The sequence below is a fragment of the Triplophysa rosa genome, linkage group LG8 (assembly GCF_024868665.1).
Source record: "Triplophysa rosa linkage group LG8, Trosa_1v2, whole genome shotgun sequence".
NCBI lineage: Eukaryota > Metazoa > Chordata > Actinopteri > Cypriniformes > Nemacheilidae > Triplophysa > Triplophysa rosa.
In genome coordinates, this window is record NC_079897.1 from 21,355,647 (window position 1) to 21,377,053 (window position 21,407).

At 38.5% G+C, this 21,407-nt stretch overlaps 1 protein-coding gene across 1 annotated transcript in view; it reads left to right on the plus strand.

Annotated features, from left to right (window-relative positions):
• The first annotated feature begins 3,652 nt into the window (after nt 1-3,652).
• Nucleotides 3,653-21,407, plus strand: part of LOC130558559 (G patch domain-containing protein 8) — a 76,259-nt gene continuing 58,504 nt past the window's right edge. The window contains exon 1 of the mRNA XM_057341038.1: nt 3,653-4,353. Coding sequence (XP_057197021.1) covers nt 4,240-4,353 — 114 coding nt within the window. The 5' untranslated portion in view covers nt 3,653-4,239. The remainder of the gene's footprint in view (nt 4,354-21,407) is intronic.

The window sequence follows — 21,407 nt, forward strand, 5'->3', positions numbered from 1 at the left end:
AAATTGCAGCAAATACTGTAGCATTATTGCTTACTACAATAAACTTTACTAAAATTCCTAGAAACTAGTAAATATTTAAATACACTAGAACATTTTCACATGGGAACTAATTAAATAAAAAAAAGCAATGTTTATAAAGGGAAATGTTTGGATTACTTTAAATGTGAAACTTAAATGGCCAGTCAGTGAATCATTCATCCGATTCATTCATTTAGGAGAGAAACACCGCAAAAAAGCAGATGTAAGTGTTGGTACTACGATATTACAGTTTAAAAAATAGTGTGATGGAAATGTAACGCCTCTTACCATATTTGGAACATCAGGTTCCAAAGCAATTGTACTGACAGGTACGCCCACCTTACTTGCGTATACATTTGGGAGGTCTTAGTCAACTCATACCACGAACTGATGTAGATTTGTGGGGGTGTGGTTACACGAGACGTTTCAGGCAGGTCTGGGTGAGCATTCGCTTTTAGATAGAATGCATCTTTTGTACCGACACTTTAATTTTTGCAATTTTACGTGTCTAATACATGCATGGGCAACTTATAACACACCAAAGACATGTAAAAACACGTGTTTTTTATAAATAACTTTTTCACAATAAATATTTATTTATTTGCTTAGATTGTTGTTGTATTATTGTTATTGGATGTGGGTTAAATAATAAAATCCACACATATTTACCATTTGAAAAGTTGGAAAATAAACAATACATGCATGGTAAAAAGTTTCCAAGACTTAAATGTGACCTTTATACACTGTCACAAGAGGGTACTATAACAAAATTTTGGGGGAAAATTTTGAAATCTGATAATTAAAAAACCGACCGATGTGCCAGTAAGGGCCTGTAGTCAAGGAAACACATACATTTGTTAAATACACATGTGACCCTTGAAAACAAGGTCAAACCAAGTATGCTATGTGTACGTGAATATCATAGCAGTAGATATTTAAAACACAGCAATCTCATACTCTGTGATTTCAGAATGTCCGCAGTAAAATATATAATGCTTCTCCTTTTATGCAGTCTTAAAAAAGACTTTGCATGGGTGTAAGCGAGGTCTGCTGTATTCTGACCTCAACTTTATGTATTTTTACTGAATGTCATTGGGTCTGCAATAAAATAACACACGCACAGATTCTCTCACACACACTCGCCTTATTGGATGTATAACCTGAGGTTGTCTCTCACACAGAAGTGGTTTTCTGTAATGAAATTCCCAGTCGGAGTCAGGGCACATGAAGCCATTCAGAATAAATTCAACTAGAATCCCAGCCTTTCATCTGGAGCTTCGCTCTTCTCTGTGTGTTGTGCGTGTTTCTGTCTGTATTTAATGATTGTGAGTGTGTGCGCGACCTGATTTTGGCAGGTCTGTAGGTGTGCTATCATCTGCTGTTAATGGATGATACTATGTCTCTCTATATGTTTGCATAGCTGAATTCAACATAATGAGACTCATTAACAGTCGTTTTCTTAAAGAGATGTACATTTTCACCTAACTAAAATTATGTACAGCAGACATTAAAGGAGTAGTTCATCTAAAATGGAAACCTTTGTGTAATTTCAAACCTGGCTTTCTTTATTCGACAAAATGATACTGATCTTCATGCATTGAAATGCAAAAAAGGCACCATGAAAGCATCATAAACGTTGTCAATATTACCTAAACTCTGGTCATTTCCTTATTCTGACTTCTGCTGTACATTATATATGACGTGCTTTAACTTTATTTATAAAGTAACTGAAAATATTTCATGTCGGTTGATTCTTGTCATGCTTTCATGCTCTCTCTCTCTCTCTCTCTCTATCTCTCTCTCTCTCTCTCTCTCTCTCTCTCTTTTGCTGTCTTTCTTACACTATCAGCATGAACAGCCAATAAATTTAGTATGCCGTAATTGTGCAGAAAACCCAACAATAAATTTCTCTTACATTTACATTTAGATTGCAGAATATTTCATTTCCCTACACCTCCACAGACTGAGTTTCCAGTCATTGCTTTGGTATTTTTGAATTTAAATATACGCAATAAATGGTTGTGACTCCTTCAGTTTGCCCTCTATATGCGTATGTATGTACTGTACGTGCATGTGTTGGCACTTTACTGTATTATAAAATGCCACGCTTGTGCCTTGGACTCGCATGGAAGCTACTCAAGGAGCAGAGGAATACGGGCCAAAAAAGTTCTGTTTAATATTTCATAATTTCATCAGGATATATGAAAAAGAGAGAGAGAGAACAGACAGAGTGTAGAGGTTCAGATTTGATGCGTGTATGTGTAGGAGAGAGTGAGAACCCAGCTTGGGGCAAAACTAGGAGAGATTAGATATCCAGTAACTCAGGAACACAATTCAAAGAGCTTTTTTCTTTTAAATTACAGGGAACACTTCTCTTTATAATGATGGCACGAGCGTCTTTTCATAATGGGAAATAGTATTTGCCTCCCCTCTATTTGAAATAAACACAAAAGAATTTGTACCTTAGAGATAATGGCACATCAGCAGTACAGAGTGCTCCAAAAGCACGCTGTAACTCTGGCTACTCCTGTGCATAGTGATAACACATTTGTGTTTTATATTCGCATAAAGGAATAGTTCTGTTAAGCCCTGAGTGACATCACAGTTTCGTTTGTTGGCATTGTTTCACTGGTACAGTTCTGCTTGATTGTTCCAGAAACAAAATTGGTGTCAACAGGAAAGAAGGTACAATAAACGTCCCTTGGAAACAAAGAAAAACAGTCCACATAGGCATAGATTTTGCTGTGGGAGTCATAGTTCCATAAAGACAATTACATCACATACAGTAAATGTACTCTGAGATATATTAAAGTGTTACATTTGCATTAACACATTTAGTAAATGCTTTTTGTCCAGGTTAACTTACAGAGGTAATTTGAGATATGACACCACTATGAAATATTTTGATGTACTTGGAACAAATACAAAAATTCAAAGTGCTAACTTTTTAGAAATAAATCAAATAGAGATACATTGAAAAAACCAATTGAACCCATTTAAGGGAACATAATGACCAAGTAGTCTATTGAACTCAAGACCTGTGCTGACTTGCATCTACACCCCAGACCCCCTGCCAAAGTCTGATTACCCTTCAGTACAATGAATCGCTCCTGCGCAGCTCTCTAATTTCAGCACCACAGTCAGCGGACAGCGCCAGTCAACTCTCCACGCGCCGACATCACATTTCCCATTACTTCATTTCATTTGACACGTCAGTCAGTTTATTTGAAATGCATTTGCTCACCAGGTGCTTTATAGGCCATTACAAGAGCGGACCAGATCAAATGAATACGTTTCCTGCCCAGAAAAGTACTCAAAAACAAGTTTAACTCAGTTGGTAGAGCATTGCGTAAAACATACAGTACTGTACATTAAGTGCACTGTAAATCGCTTTGGATGAAATCGTCTGCCAAATGCACCAAAATGTGCATTACTGCAAATACCAAAAGGTTTGCATGAGTGTGAAGGACTGAAGGTGAATTTTCTTATGCTGGCAAAACTGCCCACGTTCCGTTGAAAGCATCATTACTCTCTCTCAAATCCCCCCACCAGAGAGAGAGAGAGAGAGAGCGGGAGAGAGAGTGAAGGAAAACTCAGCCTTATACGCTCATTTGGTCTCCGCGCAGAGCGCAGATTGTTGCAGCGCAGGGATCTGGGATCTTCCATCAGATTTCCAGTGAGTTGAGCAGCATTCTTGGGAGAGTTGATACGGAAGACATCAACGCGAGAACGAAAACTTTCAACGAGACGGACTGAAAGTATCACATACCGAATGAATGCTGGGATGTGTTTTTCCAACACTCATGACTTTTAAACACGACATGACCTCAGTTATGTATTGTGTATCGCGGTTAAGAAATATTGAACATTTGAGTGGTTATATGTGAGATTACATCCTCGCAACATCACGTCCCGCTCCGATAACGGCGATTGAGCTGTCAGACGGGTGAGCAGGTGTTTGTGTCTTTTTGTAAAGAAACATAAAGTGTAGGACAATACGACCGGCGATAATTCGTATTTTACTAACAATACGATCAGTTAATCCCAGTGGATATCGCAACTCCATCCAGCGCAGCGATCGGACTGGCTTTCGAGCTTTTTTAAGACTGGCGTACCGTCCTACGGCGACTTCCTCGCGGTTCAAGCTCTGAGTGATCATCCTCAAAGCAACTTGCTCGTCCGCTCATCCCTGGAGCCAGCTCATGGGTGACGCTGCACCGGATGGCGTGCTACTACCTTGTGATCAGCTCCACGCACCTCAGCAATGGTCACTACCGGAGCATCAAAGGAGTTTTCCGGGGTCCGCTGTGCAAAAGCACCGGAGGCGAATCACCGGTAACGTGTTAATCGCACTGCTGACGCAATTGCTTTTAATTGTAAAAATAACGTAAAAATAACGTAACCGTATGTATCTTAAGTTACACTTTTAACCGATGTTATGCTTTTTGGGTAGTGTAGTGATGTTTTTGTTTCTCCATCTGTTTCCCCACATACGTTATTTGAAATGACTCTAAAAGTGGACATAGTAGTTTTGGATGAAGTGGGAAGATTGTTGCACGGGTGAATAGGATCAGATTGAGTTCACGAAGCTAATAGGGCCTCCACACAACTTTCACAAGCTGTAATTTACATGTAAAATATCTTTTAGTAAGATTTTTGTACCGTTTGTTAATATTTATTAATGTTAGTTAATGCCAAACCAATTGTTCATGTTAGTTTACTGTGCGTGCACACTGTACATTTGACTTTAAAAATGTACTTGTAAATTAACATGAACTAAGATAAATAGATGATGCAATAGTATTGTGTAGTATTGTGTGTTAGTTCATGTTAGATAATGCACTCATCTTTATTGTGAAGTGTTACCAGTTACATGCGGCATGTTATAGTGCAGATAGACCCCCTAACAAAGACTGATGTGAGGTTATGCTCTGCTGAGCTCAGAGCTTGTTCAGACAGACGATAGTGCTCTAAACTAAGACTTTGAGCCGTATTGTTAACTTTGACCTTAAGCACTACTCTGACACTCTTGGGCACTGAAATAAATACTTAAAGAGGAGAGAGAACCGCTCACTCACTGCAGGTCAGGGTAGTGTTATCTGAACAAATCAGTTGCATCTGTTTCAGGATGAACATGTATGTGCTCATCTCTTAGTTATTCCAGCAGTTTACAGTACATGGTCTAGGGATGCACATGGATAGGTAATGCTTTGGGCATCCTGGGCATGGTTCACTGGTGATATCAACATTTATATTGTGTTTATTTATTTTCTTATTATTTGTTGTTGTTTGTTGGGAGGTTCTAAAATCTAAGAAATAAGGATATAAAAGTAAACCGTATATATGTATGTATATATTTAAGTGAAACCCTCTGCAAAATAAAGGTTATTCACAGCGATGCAGTATAAGAACCATTTTTGGTTTCACAAAGAACCATTCAGTCTAGGATTCTTTAAACAGACATTTTTTCTTACCTTTTTATAATCCAAAGAACCTTTTTTCGCCACAAAGAGCCTTTTGTGAAACAGAAAGGTTGTTTGGATGTTAAAGGTTATTTATAGATCCGTTTAGACAAAAGAGGTTCTTCTATGGCATCGTGAGCACCTTTTTTGTATATAAAGTATATCAAGTTAAATATACACAGATCTGAATCAATTTAGAAATATTGGATTACGACACATAAATTAATGTTTAAGAGTCAAATCACGATCTTTGTAAACAAGTTTGCCTTTTGGTGCTGTTACAGTCAATTAAAAATAATAGCAAACAGTACCAAGACATACAACAAGGTATGAAAAATTGCTGAGAAACATTTTTGTATTGTTCTGGCATTTTTTCATTTAGACTCTATTGTCTTCTCTGCCAGCAACATTCTCTCCTCTACTTTCACATGCTTAATTTCGACCAAGCTGGTGCATGTGTATACACTATCTTTGTGTTTGTCTACATTTGATATTTAATCCAGACATTTTCCTCTCAAGAAAATGATGTCATAATAAAGAAAGTCAATCAAAAACTCACCCTAAATATGAAAAGCGGACTTGTTCCTCTTTTACTTTTCAAGTAGTGGTATAAGAGAGTATGTATGTATGTGTGTACTTGTTTGTGTTCTGTGTGCGAGTGTTTGCTTTCTGCTAGACCAGAGCCCCACAGGACGGACAGGCATTGCAGGCTGATTGGAATGAAGCTGGGCTTCTGGTGATGGTTTTGATGGGTAATTTCAGAGCAGCAGTTGTGAAAGGTGCATTTGCTCCATCTTAAATCAGAGTGCCATGTTCACTCTAACTCTAAACATCCCCCCCCCACACACACACACACTGAGATGGGTACTGACTTCAGAATGACATGCTCGGTTTTCTCAGCTGCTTTGACTGACAGCCTCCATTGTCTTACATCACATCCCACCCATTAATAATCTTTTGTATATGTTGCGAAGCCGTGCTTTCAATATGTCAGATATGCAATAAATCATTTAGGCTATTCCAACTGTCTTTAACCTTACCTAAACATGTTCTTGTTCATATTGACGGTGTGTTACATATGCAACATTTAGACTGCCAGTTCTGTGTAAAAAGATAAAGAGCTTATGAGGCCGACAGCGAGCTGTGTGGGAACCGTTCTCATTTACCAGAACAAAGACACACTTTGGTTTATAGTAGTAGGAAAAGCTCCCTGCTATTATGGAGGACGAAACATATGTGGTGCTGAGACCTCACATATGTTTTCTATTTTTCTTATTGTTTTTATTCTTTTTGTTAGTTTGTTTACTTGTTTTCATTATTTTAATTTTTTTCCAGCAGACAAACATTCCCCTAGATATGCGAAAGGCATGAGAGTGCTTGTTGTTCCTCAGTCCAGCACTAGAGGGCACCTCACTAGTTCTTTCTGTGTCCTTAATGGGAGATTCTGTACAGAAACTGATCATAAAAACCATTAAATCAGAAAAACAGCAACATCTTCCGTAGTGTCTTGTGGCGTAGCCCTAAGACAAAAACAAAATCTTACCAAAATGTTCACCGTCAGTGTACATAACAGTCTCTTGTTCTACTCACTGAACTGGAATGAGTCCCAGAGTACTTCTTTAGAATCAGCAGCAGTCAACACCTGTTTGTATGCCCTGCGGTTCCATCACGCTTGTCTTACGGGGCTGCATCATCGCTCCGCGTGGAGAAGCTCCAACAGATCTCAAGCTGAACTCGCTCAGTATCTGGGTTATTTCCTCTTCACTCCGCCCAGGACGTTGTGTGGATGTTTGATGTCTGGCTTCGGCAGGGACCCGGTTTGCATTCCAAACTGCCATCTCATACCACGATATAAAACATGCATGCAATGAAGAGAGGCATATTTTTTGTATGAGTGTATGAGACAGACACGGTGCGTGTGGAAGGGCAATGAGTTTGAATTAGATTGAACATTGCAGCCACTGCGTTAGAGTGAAGTAGCTTGTCAGTTTGTATTGGGTGCAGTTGAGATAGAGTAATAGATATTTCCTCAGGATTCTGGTATCTGTGATAGCTATGTGTGTGTGTGTGTGTGTGTGTGTGGGGGGGGGGGGGGGGGTGTTTTAGAACATATTTAAATATTATTATTTCTTTTTGGGGGCATATTGATCAGTTTTGTAGCAGACAAATTTGTTGCTAAAATTAAAAAAGCAGTATTTTTAACTTGCAGTTGTATCCTATTCTATGAAAATATAAGGCAACAGCTAATACTTCTAATGAATAATTCTTGTAATTGATCTTCTTGATTATTGTAGTAAAATACTACACCCCAAAATGAGAATTCTGTCATCATCTACTCACCCTCATGTCATTTCAAACCTATATGACTTTCTTTCTTCTGCAGAAAACAAAAGAAGATATTGAAGAAAGTCAATGGGTTACCAATATTCTTCGACAGCTATACAAGTTTGAAATGACAAGAGGGTACAATTTTCATTTTTGAGTGAACTATCCCATTAACAAAATCATTTGTATTTTTTAAATTCATTTTTAAGTTCTATAAACATTTCTGAGTGTTGTGCTTCTTATGCCTGGTCTGGTGAAATAACAGAAAGCAGATTGGAGCAGTCATCAGATGATGTTTTACCTGATCCAGCCAGGTGACCTTTAATGACTCGGTCAGAAAATGTCAAGCTCTTTTGAAAACCAATACCTCATGAGTTAGCAAAGATATTTCATTGCTTATCTACAGGAATGATTTCTGTTCATTGTTCCTGCTACTTAAACATTGTTGAACTACTGCCAGTCAACTTATGTGATGCAACTTAGTGCGTTTATAGTTAATAGTTGCCAAGGAACGTGTTATCAGTGATGCTGCAACTTTCATTTGACACGCTGCCAAAATAAATAAATAAAGAAGGAGCAGGTGTTTCTAGAGTTCTGGCCTTCAGTGCTCAGGGCTGTTGTTCAACACACTTGCACACACACACCATCTCCAAAGAGTTTCACATTTTATTAACCTCTTCTTTCTCTCATTCATACATCTGTTAAAAATATCTGCTTGACCTTCACCATCCTAATTGTAGGATGGTGAAGGTACTTGTGTACTCCTGTAGGATTTAGTGGTGCGCTCTGAAAATGCTGGGTTGCTTCAACCCATGGCGGAACCAAAAGTGTCCATATTTGACCCAACCAAGAGTTAAAGGTCCAGTGTATGAAATTTAGCAGCATCTAGTGGTGAGGTTGCAAATTGCAACCAACGGCTCACTCCACCCCTCCCTTTTGAAGCACTACGGTGGCTGAAACAGGACTAAGATGTCGTCACGTTTTTGCTTCTTTGCCGAAGGAGATAACATATTTTGAGCAGTTTGTCCGTTTAGAGCTACTATAGAAACAACATGGCGAATTCCATGTAAGGGGACCCGCGCTGTATGTAGATAGTAATAGCTCATTCAAAGGTAATAAAAACATAAAGCTTCATTATGTAAGGTCTTTATACACCTCTGAACACATATGTTTGTTATATTGCATTTCTGTCAATAGATCTGCCAAAAAATAACACATTGTACCTTTAAACCAGCCCAGATCTTCTTTAGATGTACATGAAAATCAGCATGTCCTTTTATATTCGTTCAGTGAACCAGCTTTTATATCTCACATATAGGATTTGATTCTGCAGCTCAGTGATAAAACAGACATCAGAAAGAAACGTTGCGACCTTTTGGCAGCAGTATTCATCAGGTATATGCTTAATAATAAAGGTTAAGGGGTTATGCTGTAACTTTATACTTTATTGGTTCTCTCTCTCTCTCTCTCTTTCACTTTCACTCTCACTCTCTCTCTCTCTCTCCTCTCGCTCTCGCTCTCTCTCTCTCCTCTCGCTCCCCTCTCTCTCTCTCTCTCTCTCTCTCTCTCTCTCGCTCTCGCTCTCGCTCTCTCTCTCTCTCTCTCAGTGGCGTACTAATGATTACAGTAGTTGTGATAATCGGTGGTTACTGCTGTACTTAGCTCAGCTCTTTTTGAGCAGGGTTAGCTCTGTTGCTGCACTAATGGTCTGTAGCAGACATCGTTTAATATTCAGCCCCAGGCCTGGCCACGGCTATCCACAGCGTTTGCCTGTCTGAAACTCTTTGTGTGGGGTCCTGACGTTAACACGGCCGAGGAACTCTAATCACACAGAAAAGGCTAATGAATCACTCTCTCTTTTTGGCTTACTGTGCAGAAACATAAACACAAGCAAACACACCAAGATTCAGGTAGCACGCTGATGCACCTGTTCTCTTAAACACATTTGGGAGACATTTACACATGACACACAACTCATTAATGTGCCTTTAAATGCTTTATGAGAGCAAAGAGGACATCTGACATTGACAGACACATTCTGTAGGCCGGCATCAGCACAGGGAAGCAATCCCTTGGCTCTGAAATGTTTGTGCTTTTTTATCTGAAGTAAAAAAATCTTGACGTTGCGTAGGAAGATATAACAATAGAAGAGAATCCACATTGTTTTCCAACCGTAGGCAGAATTGGATGTTCATTAATGGCACTCACTTATTGTAATTATGCTATTGAATTAATAGAAAGGTGAGGTGAAAGATGGAACGCACGAGAGAGAGAGAGAGAGAGAGAGAGAGAGAGAGAGAGAGTGCCTCAGGCTGACATTGCTCAAAGTATCTCACTGCTCAAGATCCTCACGCTCTTTTTAGCAAGTCGAGGAGAGACAAAAGGAATGAGAGAACAAGACTCGCTGCAGGAAAATGGCTTACACACATGGTCTGAATGACTTGAGAATTTTTAGAAGATGTTTGAAAGCAATTTGTCCGGGCACTCAAAGGCCATTCTAATCAGAAGGAATGATTGTTAATGGGCTGTAAGTGTTTCCAAATGGCTCTAGAGGAGAGATTATATGAGCGGGAGAGAGGGAGTACAACATTCATGTTTATCTCTAAGGTGACTCTTCCATTCTAGGAAAATCTTTTTCGAGGAACATCTGTTAATAATAGGCTTCATTTGATGAATAAATTTGATGCTGACAAACGAAATATCCAAACACAGAATATCATTAATTTATCTCAATCCGCCAAAAAAGTTGTGTTAGAGTGTGTATGAGGACAAAATTACTCTCATCCGGCCCACATTAGAAAACGACAGGGTAGTTATTTTGCGGGTATGCTTGAAATTGTGTGTTGTTGTATTGTTGTGTGTTTAACTCCTTGTGTAACTCCTCAGTGTAAGTGAGGTGGGGAGGCAGATCGTCACAGTGAGTTACCACCGTGGGTCTGTTGTCATGGGGATAACATTGCCAGAAGTGAAGGTTGTGCGGTTCTCTTGATAGACCAGATTTTTGATAACAAATGATGTAGGATAAGCATGAGTGAAGGAAAATCACAAATGAGATCTCTTCAATGTCTCCATTATTTCTCCTAAATGCCAGTCTCCTGCTGCTGAGATGCTGAGAAAAAGGTACTAGTCATCTGACTTGTCTCCCCTTTCGGAAGAGATCTTGACAATGTCTCAAAATCTGCATTCAAAAGTCAATAATTTGAGCCCCAAAATTTCCCTTGAACTCAAAAGTCTCAGTACCAAAGCCCATGAATTATCCACATTAATTTTATAGCTGTGTTCTCTTACCATATGACAACAGTTGCTTCATTTATGTCTTTTTTAATTTCACATCAGCAACTGTAGAAAAAAAATCCGGAGAGACATTTAGGCTGACACTTAAAACATAACTGCAAACATCAAGTCTCTCGTGTTATAAAAAAGCAACTAGAGGGTAATAAAACGTCCCTCTGGGTAACGCTGTGTGGAGCTGGAGTATATGGAGAGCAGGACAGGTTTTGACTATGTTGTGGAGACCAGTCAATGGTCCCTATGAGGAAAACAGCTTAATAAACATACCTAATTATGTCTTAATGGTTTCTGTGAGGGCTATGATTAGGACACTTAAAATACCATTAGCACAGTATAAAAACAATGGAGAGTCTTCGCCATAATAGAAAAACAAATGTGTCTGTGTTTTTTTGTCCAGTGATGATGACCGTAAACAAGAATGAAAGGCTGTTATTACCTGGCTACCATGCGTCGTGTGTCAGACAAATGCAGGGCACTGACCTGTCTAAACCAGAAACACATGCAGGTTAACCGCTTCAGATTGTTTGGATCACGGGGCATCAGAACAAAACGTGTGCAAGATGCATGATGTGTGCACATGTGCTTTTTCAGACTACAATGCGACAGTACACAGAATTTGCATGATTTCTCTCCTGTACCTTTATCCCTGCAGAACTGTGTTGTCAGGAATGTATTCTTGCAGTTGTTTTAGAGATCTAGTTTTGAGTACAACTCAAAAGAAAATATATCCGTTTAATGCCAGTACAAGGTGAAGCCACACAATAACACACAATAAACACATTAAAAGAGAGAGAGGTTTTTATGTGCATTATCCTTCCTGTGACTCTGTCAATAGTTGATGAACTAGAAGATTTCTTTGTGTGTGTGTGTGTGCGTGTGTGTGTGTGTGTGCGTGTGTGCGTGCGCGTGCGTGTGTGCGTGTTCATTCAATGGAAATGAAAACAGAAAAGCGAGAAGCTGAGGAATACAATGATGGAACAACAAGCAGGCCCATTTTAATTCGGCTGATAAGACTGTAACAGGGTAAATTTAATACAGCAAAAACAAAATAATATCCCTCTGACATTTTGAGAGATGAGGGGGGACACTTTCTCTTTTTTTCCTAACTACCCAAACAGTACAATGAGCTGCTTAATGATGAAATTATTCATGCTTTTCCCGTTCTCTTCTTTATTTCAGACACTAAAATAAGCCACACTTCAATTTGCTGGGCCAATACCAAACATTTCAAACTCTGCTCTGTCTCCCTAGACAATACTTTATAGCAGCTGCTTTTACACTTTCTTTCTCTATTACACACACACACTTGCAGACACACAGACAGACAGACATGTTTCTTATGAAACCTGTTTTCCTCACAGCATATTTTAAAAGCCATTAGTATGTTTTGGCAACACCAATTGTTGCATTTCCACAGCTACCACCAAAAAGCGTACAGGCTGATCCTAGACAGTCTAATCAAACACTGCCATCAATCAATCACCTTATCACCGCTCCGCAGTGCACTAACCAGCCTGTATAACTCTGTGTTTGGTAATCAGTGGCATTACTTCAAGTCTGGAGGCGCTCAGACACAGTTAATAAGTTAAGCAATTTTACAGAAAATGTGTCTACATTCTATTTATACAAAGCACAGGAGAGTGTAAAGAACATTTTCTGTGAAATTGCTTAAAGGGATAGTTCACCCCAAAATAAAAAAATATCTGTCATCATTTATTCACTCTTATGTCATTCAAAACCTGAATGATTTTCTTTCTATAGTAGAACATTTACCAACGTGTAGTTTTTTAGAGGATCTATTGACAGAAATGCAATATACTGTAATATACACAACTATGTCTTCAGAGGTATATAAAGACCTTACATAATGAAGTGTTATGTTTTTCTCAGCTTAGAATGAGCTATTAAAATCTACATACAGTGCGGGTCTCCTTGCATGGAATGTTGTTGACATGTCGCCATGTTGTTTTTACAGTAGCCCTAAACAGGCGAACTGCTCCGTAAATATGTTATCTCTTTCGGCAAAGGAATGAAAATGTGACGACATCTTAACCCTCTCTTGGCCTCCGTATTGCTTCGAAAGGGAGGGCTGGAGTGAGCCATTGGTTGCAATTCGCAAGCTCACCAGTAGATGCCGCTAAAAAATTACACACAGCACCTTTAAGAAACGTCTCAGTGGTTTTGCGTCCAAGTCAATTGGGTCCAGTTTTTAGTGGTTGTTGTTCCTCAAAATGTCTTCTTTTGTGCTCTGAGGGAAAAGAACGTCTGAAAGAAAGAATGAAATCACTACAAGTAAATGATGAAAGAAACTCTCTTTAACCAAGTCTATAAAAATGTCTGTGTCTATAACCATGCATTAAAGGGGTCATATGGCACGAATACGTGTTTTTCTGTGTCTTTGGTGTGTTATAAGTTGCCCATGCATGTATTAGACACGTAAAATTGCAAAAATGAAGTGTCAGAACAAAAGATGCATTCTATCTAAAAGCGAATGCTCACCCAGACCTGCCTGAAACGCCTCGTGTAACCACACCCCCACAAATCTACATCAGTTCATGGTATGATTTGACTAAGACCGCCCAAATGTATACGCAAGTAAGGTGGGCGTACCTGTCAGTTCAATTGCTTTGGAACCTGATGTTCCAAATATGGAAAGAGGCGTTACATTTCAATCACACACTTGCAGTATTCAACCAATCACTACGCACTGGTTAACTGGCCAATCATAGCACACCTCGCTTTTCAAAGTGATGAGCTTTGTAAAAAATCTGCAAGTTTCAGAGAGGCGAAACAAAGAGAAGATACAAACATGCACGGTATGTGGAAAATACAGAGTTTTTGAACCTTAAATCATGTATACACACTGCATTACATCTAAAACAAACGTTAATATTTGTTTTAGGCATGTCTTTTCAGAAGTAACTTTAATGTGTACGTGTTTGTTGATTATGGACTGTATGATTAGCTCTTCACACTGTGTTATTAAACTCATTCAGTCAATATACAACTATATAACTTGGAATTTTGATCTCCTGGAGAGAGATTACATGCGTGACTACAGCTCATGCTTTGCTTGTTTGCTGCACTCTAAGCACTCTGATTTTCTGCCTTTCTCAGACAGGAATGTAGGAATACTGATGCAAGTCTTATTGTTTATTTGTGTGTGTGCGTGGCTATGGGCTGCTTGGCTGTAATCACAGCTTAGCCTGGTCAACGTGATGAGAAAGAATTCTATTATAGCACAAAAAGGTAAACGCAGGAAATTAATTTCTTTGGCCCCTTACTAACCCCTCTGAAACGCTTCATCCCCCCTTTCTCAAGTACACAAAAGTGCCAAAAAAAACCTACCCTAGTGTTTTAAGAATTTGTCCTAGTTGTTATTTAAATGAATTATTGTTTAATCTTTAAAGGAGAGGTGTGTAATTATTATTGTTAAAAAAATATAATAATGCCAGTCCAATACGCTCTGTGAAGGTATCAAGACATTGCACTATTGAAACAATGCACAGAGGCCGACAAAGGATGCATGATTGTTGTCATGTTGTACTGTAACAAACTATAATACTGTTTGCAGTGAGCATAATCTTTATTTACAGAATAACACACTAAAGCCTGATGTCAAGCAGTGTTTTGTCCACTGCATGAATGAATACCGAGCGCACTTGTTCTGAAATTGATTAGTTGACGTTTGATACTCTTAATGTATTAAATTATAATTGATTTATCATTAACATCCCTGGAATTACAACACTACCTTGTTTTGTCGTGATTTAATATAAAGTGCTGTGTAGTTTAGAGTTGATGCAGTTAATATGGATTGAAATATATTCGACAGTGTATTTTTGTTAAAACTCCAATTGATAAGACTGCAGTCACTGTAAGTCTGCTATGACTGTAAGCTAATTCAACTATCATCAGTTTCTCAATGGGGGTCAATATTTGTATTTTTCCTGATACATTTTTATCCCTGTAAGTACTTTCATTACGATGTTGTTTCATTGGATGGTGTTATTTCCCTCCAGCTTCATTAGTACATTAGCAGTTCACAGAGTGATACATGACTCGCAGTTTTTATCCATGCTGACTCAAAGGCATCCACTAGACCACAATGCACTGCTTCGGGCACAGTCAAATTCATTAGGTCAAGGTTACAATGACAGCAGCATCCTGGGGGGGTGTGATATTTGCATGCCTCTGTGTGTTTTATATATTCAGTTCTGTCCTCATTTCCATGTCAATTTAATTGTTTATTTAGGTTCATCTATATATTTGGACTAAGGTCAATAAACAATGACAGACAGGAAGAGCCAGTATCTGACCATGAGAATGAGTGATTATGAAGGACTTCTCTCTCTGGCAACGCCTGTGTGAGAAATGAACAGAATTTATTATTTACAGTATATAACGTATATTTCTAACACAATTATTTCAAAAGTCAAAAACAGAATATTATGAACTAGCCAAAACAGAACAAAAAGCTGTGGTTTCTTTACAAATGAAAAAAAGGTCAAATAAGAATGAGCTTAGGTATTAGCTTTTATAAGAAATTTCAAAAGTATGTTTTTGGCGCCTCCCTTTGTGTATTCCCATTGGGTTTTTTGTAGGGCTGCAACTAACGATTATTTTGATAATCGATTAGTTGGGCGATTGTTTTTTCGATTAATCGGATAAAAAGCTTAATTCGATCTTTTGCTTATAATGACTAAATCAGAGATGGGAAAAGTATACACAACTGAACTCATTTGCCTTCTACCGAAATGTTGTGGATGTTTCCCTAATTAACACACCAAGGCTGAGTTGATTCGTGTCATATTAGAAGCAGCCGACAATAGTCTCTCCCAAACGTGGAAGGGAGGGGGCGGTTGGCCAAAGAAAAAAAAATTTAGGGCATGAAAAGTGAGATATTTGTCATTCAAATGTAGTGAAGTACTGTAAAAAGTATCCAGAAAAAATTATACGTAAGTATAGTACAAAAAGTGTACTTCATTACTTCCCACCTCTGATATAAATAAACCCCCAAATCAGGGTATTTCGCCTATTATGTACTTTGCAAAGTGCAAACACCACAAATTGGGTTTTACAAATATAATATTTAATTTTGTTAAACTTTAAAACTGCGCGGCTTTAAGAGATGCATGCAAAACACGTCTGACTTAAAAACTGCGCACCAAGCGCTGCACGGAGAGAAACGTTTGACTTTAAAACTGCGCACCTCGCGCTGCACAGAGAGACGCGCGCATGGAGAGACAAGTTTGACTTTAAAACTGTGCAGCTCATGCTGCACGGAGAGACATTTAAAAAGGAAGAAGACGCATTTGATTTATAACTGCGCAGCTCGCAAGTGAGTGACTTCACAGACCAACTAATCAATAATGAAATTCGTTGACAACTATTTTCGTTATCGATAATTATCGATTTTATCGATTAGTTGTTGCAGCCCTAGTTTTTTGCATGCCCCATTTTTACACCCCTGATGTTGACTTCAAAACAGATATCCTCACTTGTAAAGTGTTTAAATTGGCAAAGGAACCTTTCTTATTCACATTCCATTCATTTTTCAGAGTGTATCAGAGAAAGTCTGTATCGGATGTCATTTGGGGCAATTGATTGTCTCTTGTTTACTGCCTTGAGTGGATTCAGATAACATCCCGGTAGTGAAAACATAATGCTGAAATGAACAGGTGTTTGTATGTGTGTGTGTGTGTGTGGGGGGGGGGGGTCTTGGGTGGTCTTTGATCTGAAAACCATAAATAACAGGGATATTGAGGTAGAGATACATTCAAAATCATTCACAGATTCATATGTGGAAAGAAGATCTTCACAATATCTGTGATCTTTAATAATGTCTGTGTCCACACATCGAATGAGGCTGCCTCTGGAAATGTTGCTGCTATTTTAATTGTTTAATTACATAGAAATGAAAATTTTACATCATTCAGTTTCATTTATGAAACTGTGCAAAATGCCTTAGGCAAGTTTTAAATGTATCAGACACTTTGTTATTGCATGTGTGTGCTTACTGTGTATGTCTGTTAGTGTATGTGTGTCTATGTTCATTAAGCTAAAAATAAGAAAAGTAAGTCTTTACCAGAATGCCCAAACTGTTTAGTGGTCCACATCTACTTTCAATGTATAAAAAAGTAGGGTATTTCAGTAAATCCCTTCTTTTGTGCTCAGATATGAGGGTTTATGGGAGTAAATGGCAGACTTTTCATTTTTAGGTGAAAAACCTTGTTTAGTATGCCAAGTTGAAGAGTCTTTGATGAGCTCCCTTTAGTCTAATGAACGTGAGCGTTCCCTGTGTTGATTGGATCTCTTCATGTGGACGTGTGTGTTTGTGAACATTTCGTCTGATGAGCTATTCTGTTACACACAATATAGTCATCAGACTCACACAAATAAACCCAAACAGAGTCATTAAAACCAAACGCGTGTGATTGAGTATGTGTGTGAGAATGTGCATACAGACCAGCTGGTTTCTCTACGTTTTTTTAAGAACCGGCAGAAGGGGTCCTATTTTCACGTGCACGTTACCCTCGGCGAAACACTCCATCACCAGAAAAACAGTAAAATCCACTCCCAGTCCTGGCTGTTTCTCTGACACACACAAACATGCGCACGCACTAATATCCTTTAGTTGACGTTGGTTGCAGTGGGTATTCAACACAAAACCACATAAAACAGCACTTTTGGTTACTACCACAATGCATTAGTGCATCAGCTCTTCAGTCATCTGATAAGTCTCTGTGCTGCCCTCGTATGCACCACTTTTTCATTAAGACGAATAACCTGGCACAAAAAGCCCAGTTGCCATCCACATTAAGTACAGAATTATTCTCTCCTTCACACATGGTTTGTAGAAGCAATATTTTTAGGGGACAGGCACCAAATTGCATAGGCACCTATTGTGTCTCTTAGCTTAATTTAAATTTCTTGTTCTTTTTTCTTTGTCTGCCTGAGAGTGACATATAGAACCTAACTACAGGGTAAAAGGTTGTAAAAATGTAGCACAACATGGACATTTTTGGATCTCTCTCTCTCTCAAACCTTCTAGCACCACCAACAGTTTCATAATATAATTTTCATAATTTTTAACCAATTTTCTTCAAACTTCTGCACAGTTTATCTTGAAGTAAATGGCTCAGATCATATCTTAACCAAGCCTTACAAACGTTCGGTTTTTGATTTTCCAAACCAATTGCTTGTTAAATAGTAACAAATTTGACAGGAACAGAGGCTGTATCTTGGCAATACATTTACATATTAAAACAAAACCTGTCAATTTCCATTACCAACATTCCTGTAGTACATGTGTTTTTCAATTTATTTCTATCTACTAGTCAAAACCTATATTTATGTATTTCTAGCTCTTGTGCTGACTGTCTCTAAAACACTAACTGCCAAGTATCACACAAATCTACGCAACCCAGCCAGGTATGTTCCACACATTTACTCATTTTTCAAAGCATTAACCACCAGTGCGCTTGGCCCCGTAATTGTGCTTGCAGCTATATCTATCTGTCTCTCTATTTCTTTTGTGCTCCTAACCTAATTATGTATTTTTAACTCCGCTTACATTGTGTTCTTTAACTTGTAATAAAGTTCTGGTAAACTTTAATCACTTCTTTTTAAACTGAATTTCAGAGTGCGTTTCATCTCATCTGTTCATGATCATACACAAGCGAGGAGGAAGATATCTGTTCTCACACCTTCTAAAATACAGCACTTATAATCATTCTCTGCGCCCTCACATCCATTAGTAATGCCTGAGCATCCTGACTGATGAGATGCTCTGTTCGTCAGGTCTGGGAATACTCCATCACACAGGGTGGGTGGCTGTCATTACCATAGATTACAAGCTCCCGTTCCCTTTACCTATGCATGCGCGTGTGGAGGTGTTTGTATTCAGAGCTGTGGGTTTGTTTACTCATCGGCCCTCTGTGAGGATTCAATGCTGATCTTCTCTGAGATGTTGCGAGATATTGTGTGAATAACGCGGTTGCACTCCTCTGTAAAAACATGCCATTTTCTGGATCCGACAAAATCGCTCTCTGACTCATTGGGGCAGATGTCAGTTATATAATATAATTTGCGATCTAAGTCATATCATGATGTGACTTCGAATCCCCCACCTCTACATTTGTCTGTGGCAAAATAATAACCAGAAAGTCGGTAAAACCTTCATTCCTCACGCTTTGACACCTGAGTCATATTTAGACCTGCTGAATGTCGAAACAATCACATGAAATTATTCTATGTTATTGTAACATAAACAGTCTATGGCAGTAAGTGATTAAAATCAACACGAGGTTAGGACCTGTAGGGCATTGTTAATGTGATGTCATTAGCACCAGTGCCACAATCACAAATTGAGGCTGTGATGTGAGCTATTCTGTTTTACTGTCAGATAGCTTCTCCGTAGCAGTGTTTTTTTTTGTTGTTGCAGTTTCTACTGCAGGGTACTTTGCATGCTTGTCAAGCTTGTGAATTGCTTTCAAATTCTGCTGAACTCCACATTATGTGCGCATTTTTAGAAATGTGCTTGAGTGTGGGCGTAGGTGTGCCCTCCCAGTATTGACTAATACCCTGTTGTTGCACAATACACACTCATTTGCTGCAAGAGCCAGCCAATACATTCTAATTATGTTTATATTCACTGGTCTTGTATTAGGATTGTAGGAGCTGCCACAGTCATTTTGAAAGAGGAAAATGAATGTGACATTGTCAAGACTCCAATTTAAAGTGAGCAGCTGTACAATTGATGTGAAAATGCAAAAGAGTTGCATGGTCCAAGGTTTTCAGTATTTGCTCATACACTCCTAACACTCCTAACCAGACGTGATGCATCAAAGCAACAAGATATTTTGTCAATAGACGGTTTCATTGGACGCACACGCTGGCCCAAAGTTAACTTCCGGTCTGTGGTTTTTTTCTGTCTATTTATTATAGACATAATTTATATTCATTCATATTAATATTTGATTGTATTTTAATTGTATTTAATACTACTCTACAGTTATTGATTCTTTGCGGAGGTCTACCGGAAGTTAAGTTTGGGCCACATGTTTGTTTATGTTGTTTGCCGCTGAAACCGTTTATACGGTTTTTGGAAACGAAACTTTTTGCAACAAAGTGACATGCAAATGCTTGTCCCAAACAGCTGTGTTAGCTTGCGCCACGTTACAAGATTAATGCGCAAAATGCTGCTCACAACGTCACAGTGCTGTGGTTTTGGAGCGTATGTAAGTCACAATTCATGTATGTCTGAATGAATTCAAAACACTAGCGCAGCTTCGCTCAAAACGCGCAAGTTTAATATTAACGCGCAGATTAATATAGTTGTCTGTTTTTGCAGCTGTTTTCCTGCAAGGAATTCAAGGTTATTAGGCCCGTATCCCTGTGCTACTAAAAACACCTGCTTTTGGGAAATTAAATGTAGTATGTTTCTGTAACTCTCGAGTTTGAACCATTTGAGTTATTTCTGTAGAGGCTTTTATTTTAATCAGAGAGATAGGCTACAAAATCCTCAGATATCCTCTCGTAAAATGTCAATATGATGAGTTTATGAAGGGGAAACAGACCAGGCTAGACAACACTGGTGAGGCAGTTTATGATGCTGACAAGCATAAAAGTGATGATGAGGATGGCGGAGAATCACTAATCATTAGGTGTACGCGCGTGTGAGAGAGAGAAGTAAAGTGAATGAAATAGGGTAAGTTGAGTAGGCACACGTACGCATGCATTAAGATTGGCCATTTAATCAGAAAACGTAATTTATGTCGTGGGAGCAAAAGACGCTTTTTGAGGTTACCTTATTTTAAATTGCATCCAAAACGTATTACAATTGTACCTACAAAAAATACAGTAAAACACCTGAAGAATAGTTAGACCGAATATTTTTCATCAGGCTAATTCACAAAAAAAGATGTGATAACTGCATTTAAAACATTAGCATCATTCAACATTTTTATATATCGCTGTTGTCCTTCTGAAACCTAGTATCTCCATATTTCGTGATTTTAATTTTTTCCATACATCATTATTATTAGTCACCCTTTATGTTTGTCACTGGGTTTTTTGCAAATGTCAAACCAATCAGCTTTCGTGGGCGGAGTTTGGAGGAGAGACGTGAACTGAAACAGTTGTCAGTCAGAATTGCTTGCATGGATGTTTTTTTTTCTTTAAATCATTTTCAATAATAATCCAACAGTTTTCCAAACCAGCATCAAAACATACCAAACCAGCATATGCTGTTGTTTTCAACAGGGACTTGTTTTGCTCAATTTTATTTTAAGTTATATTGTATTATAA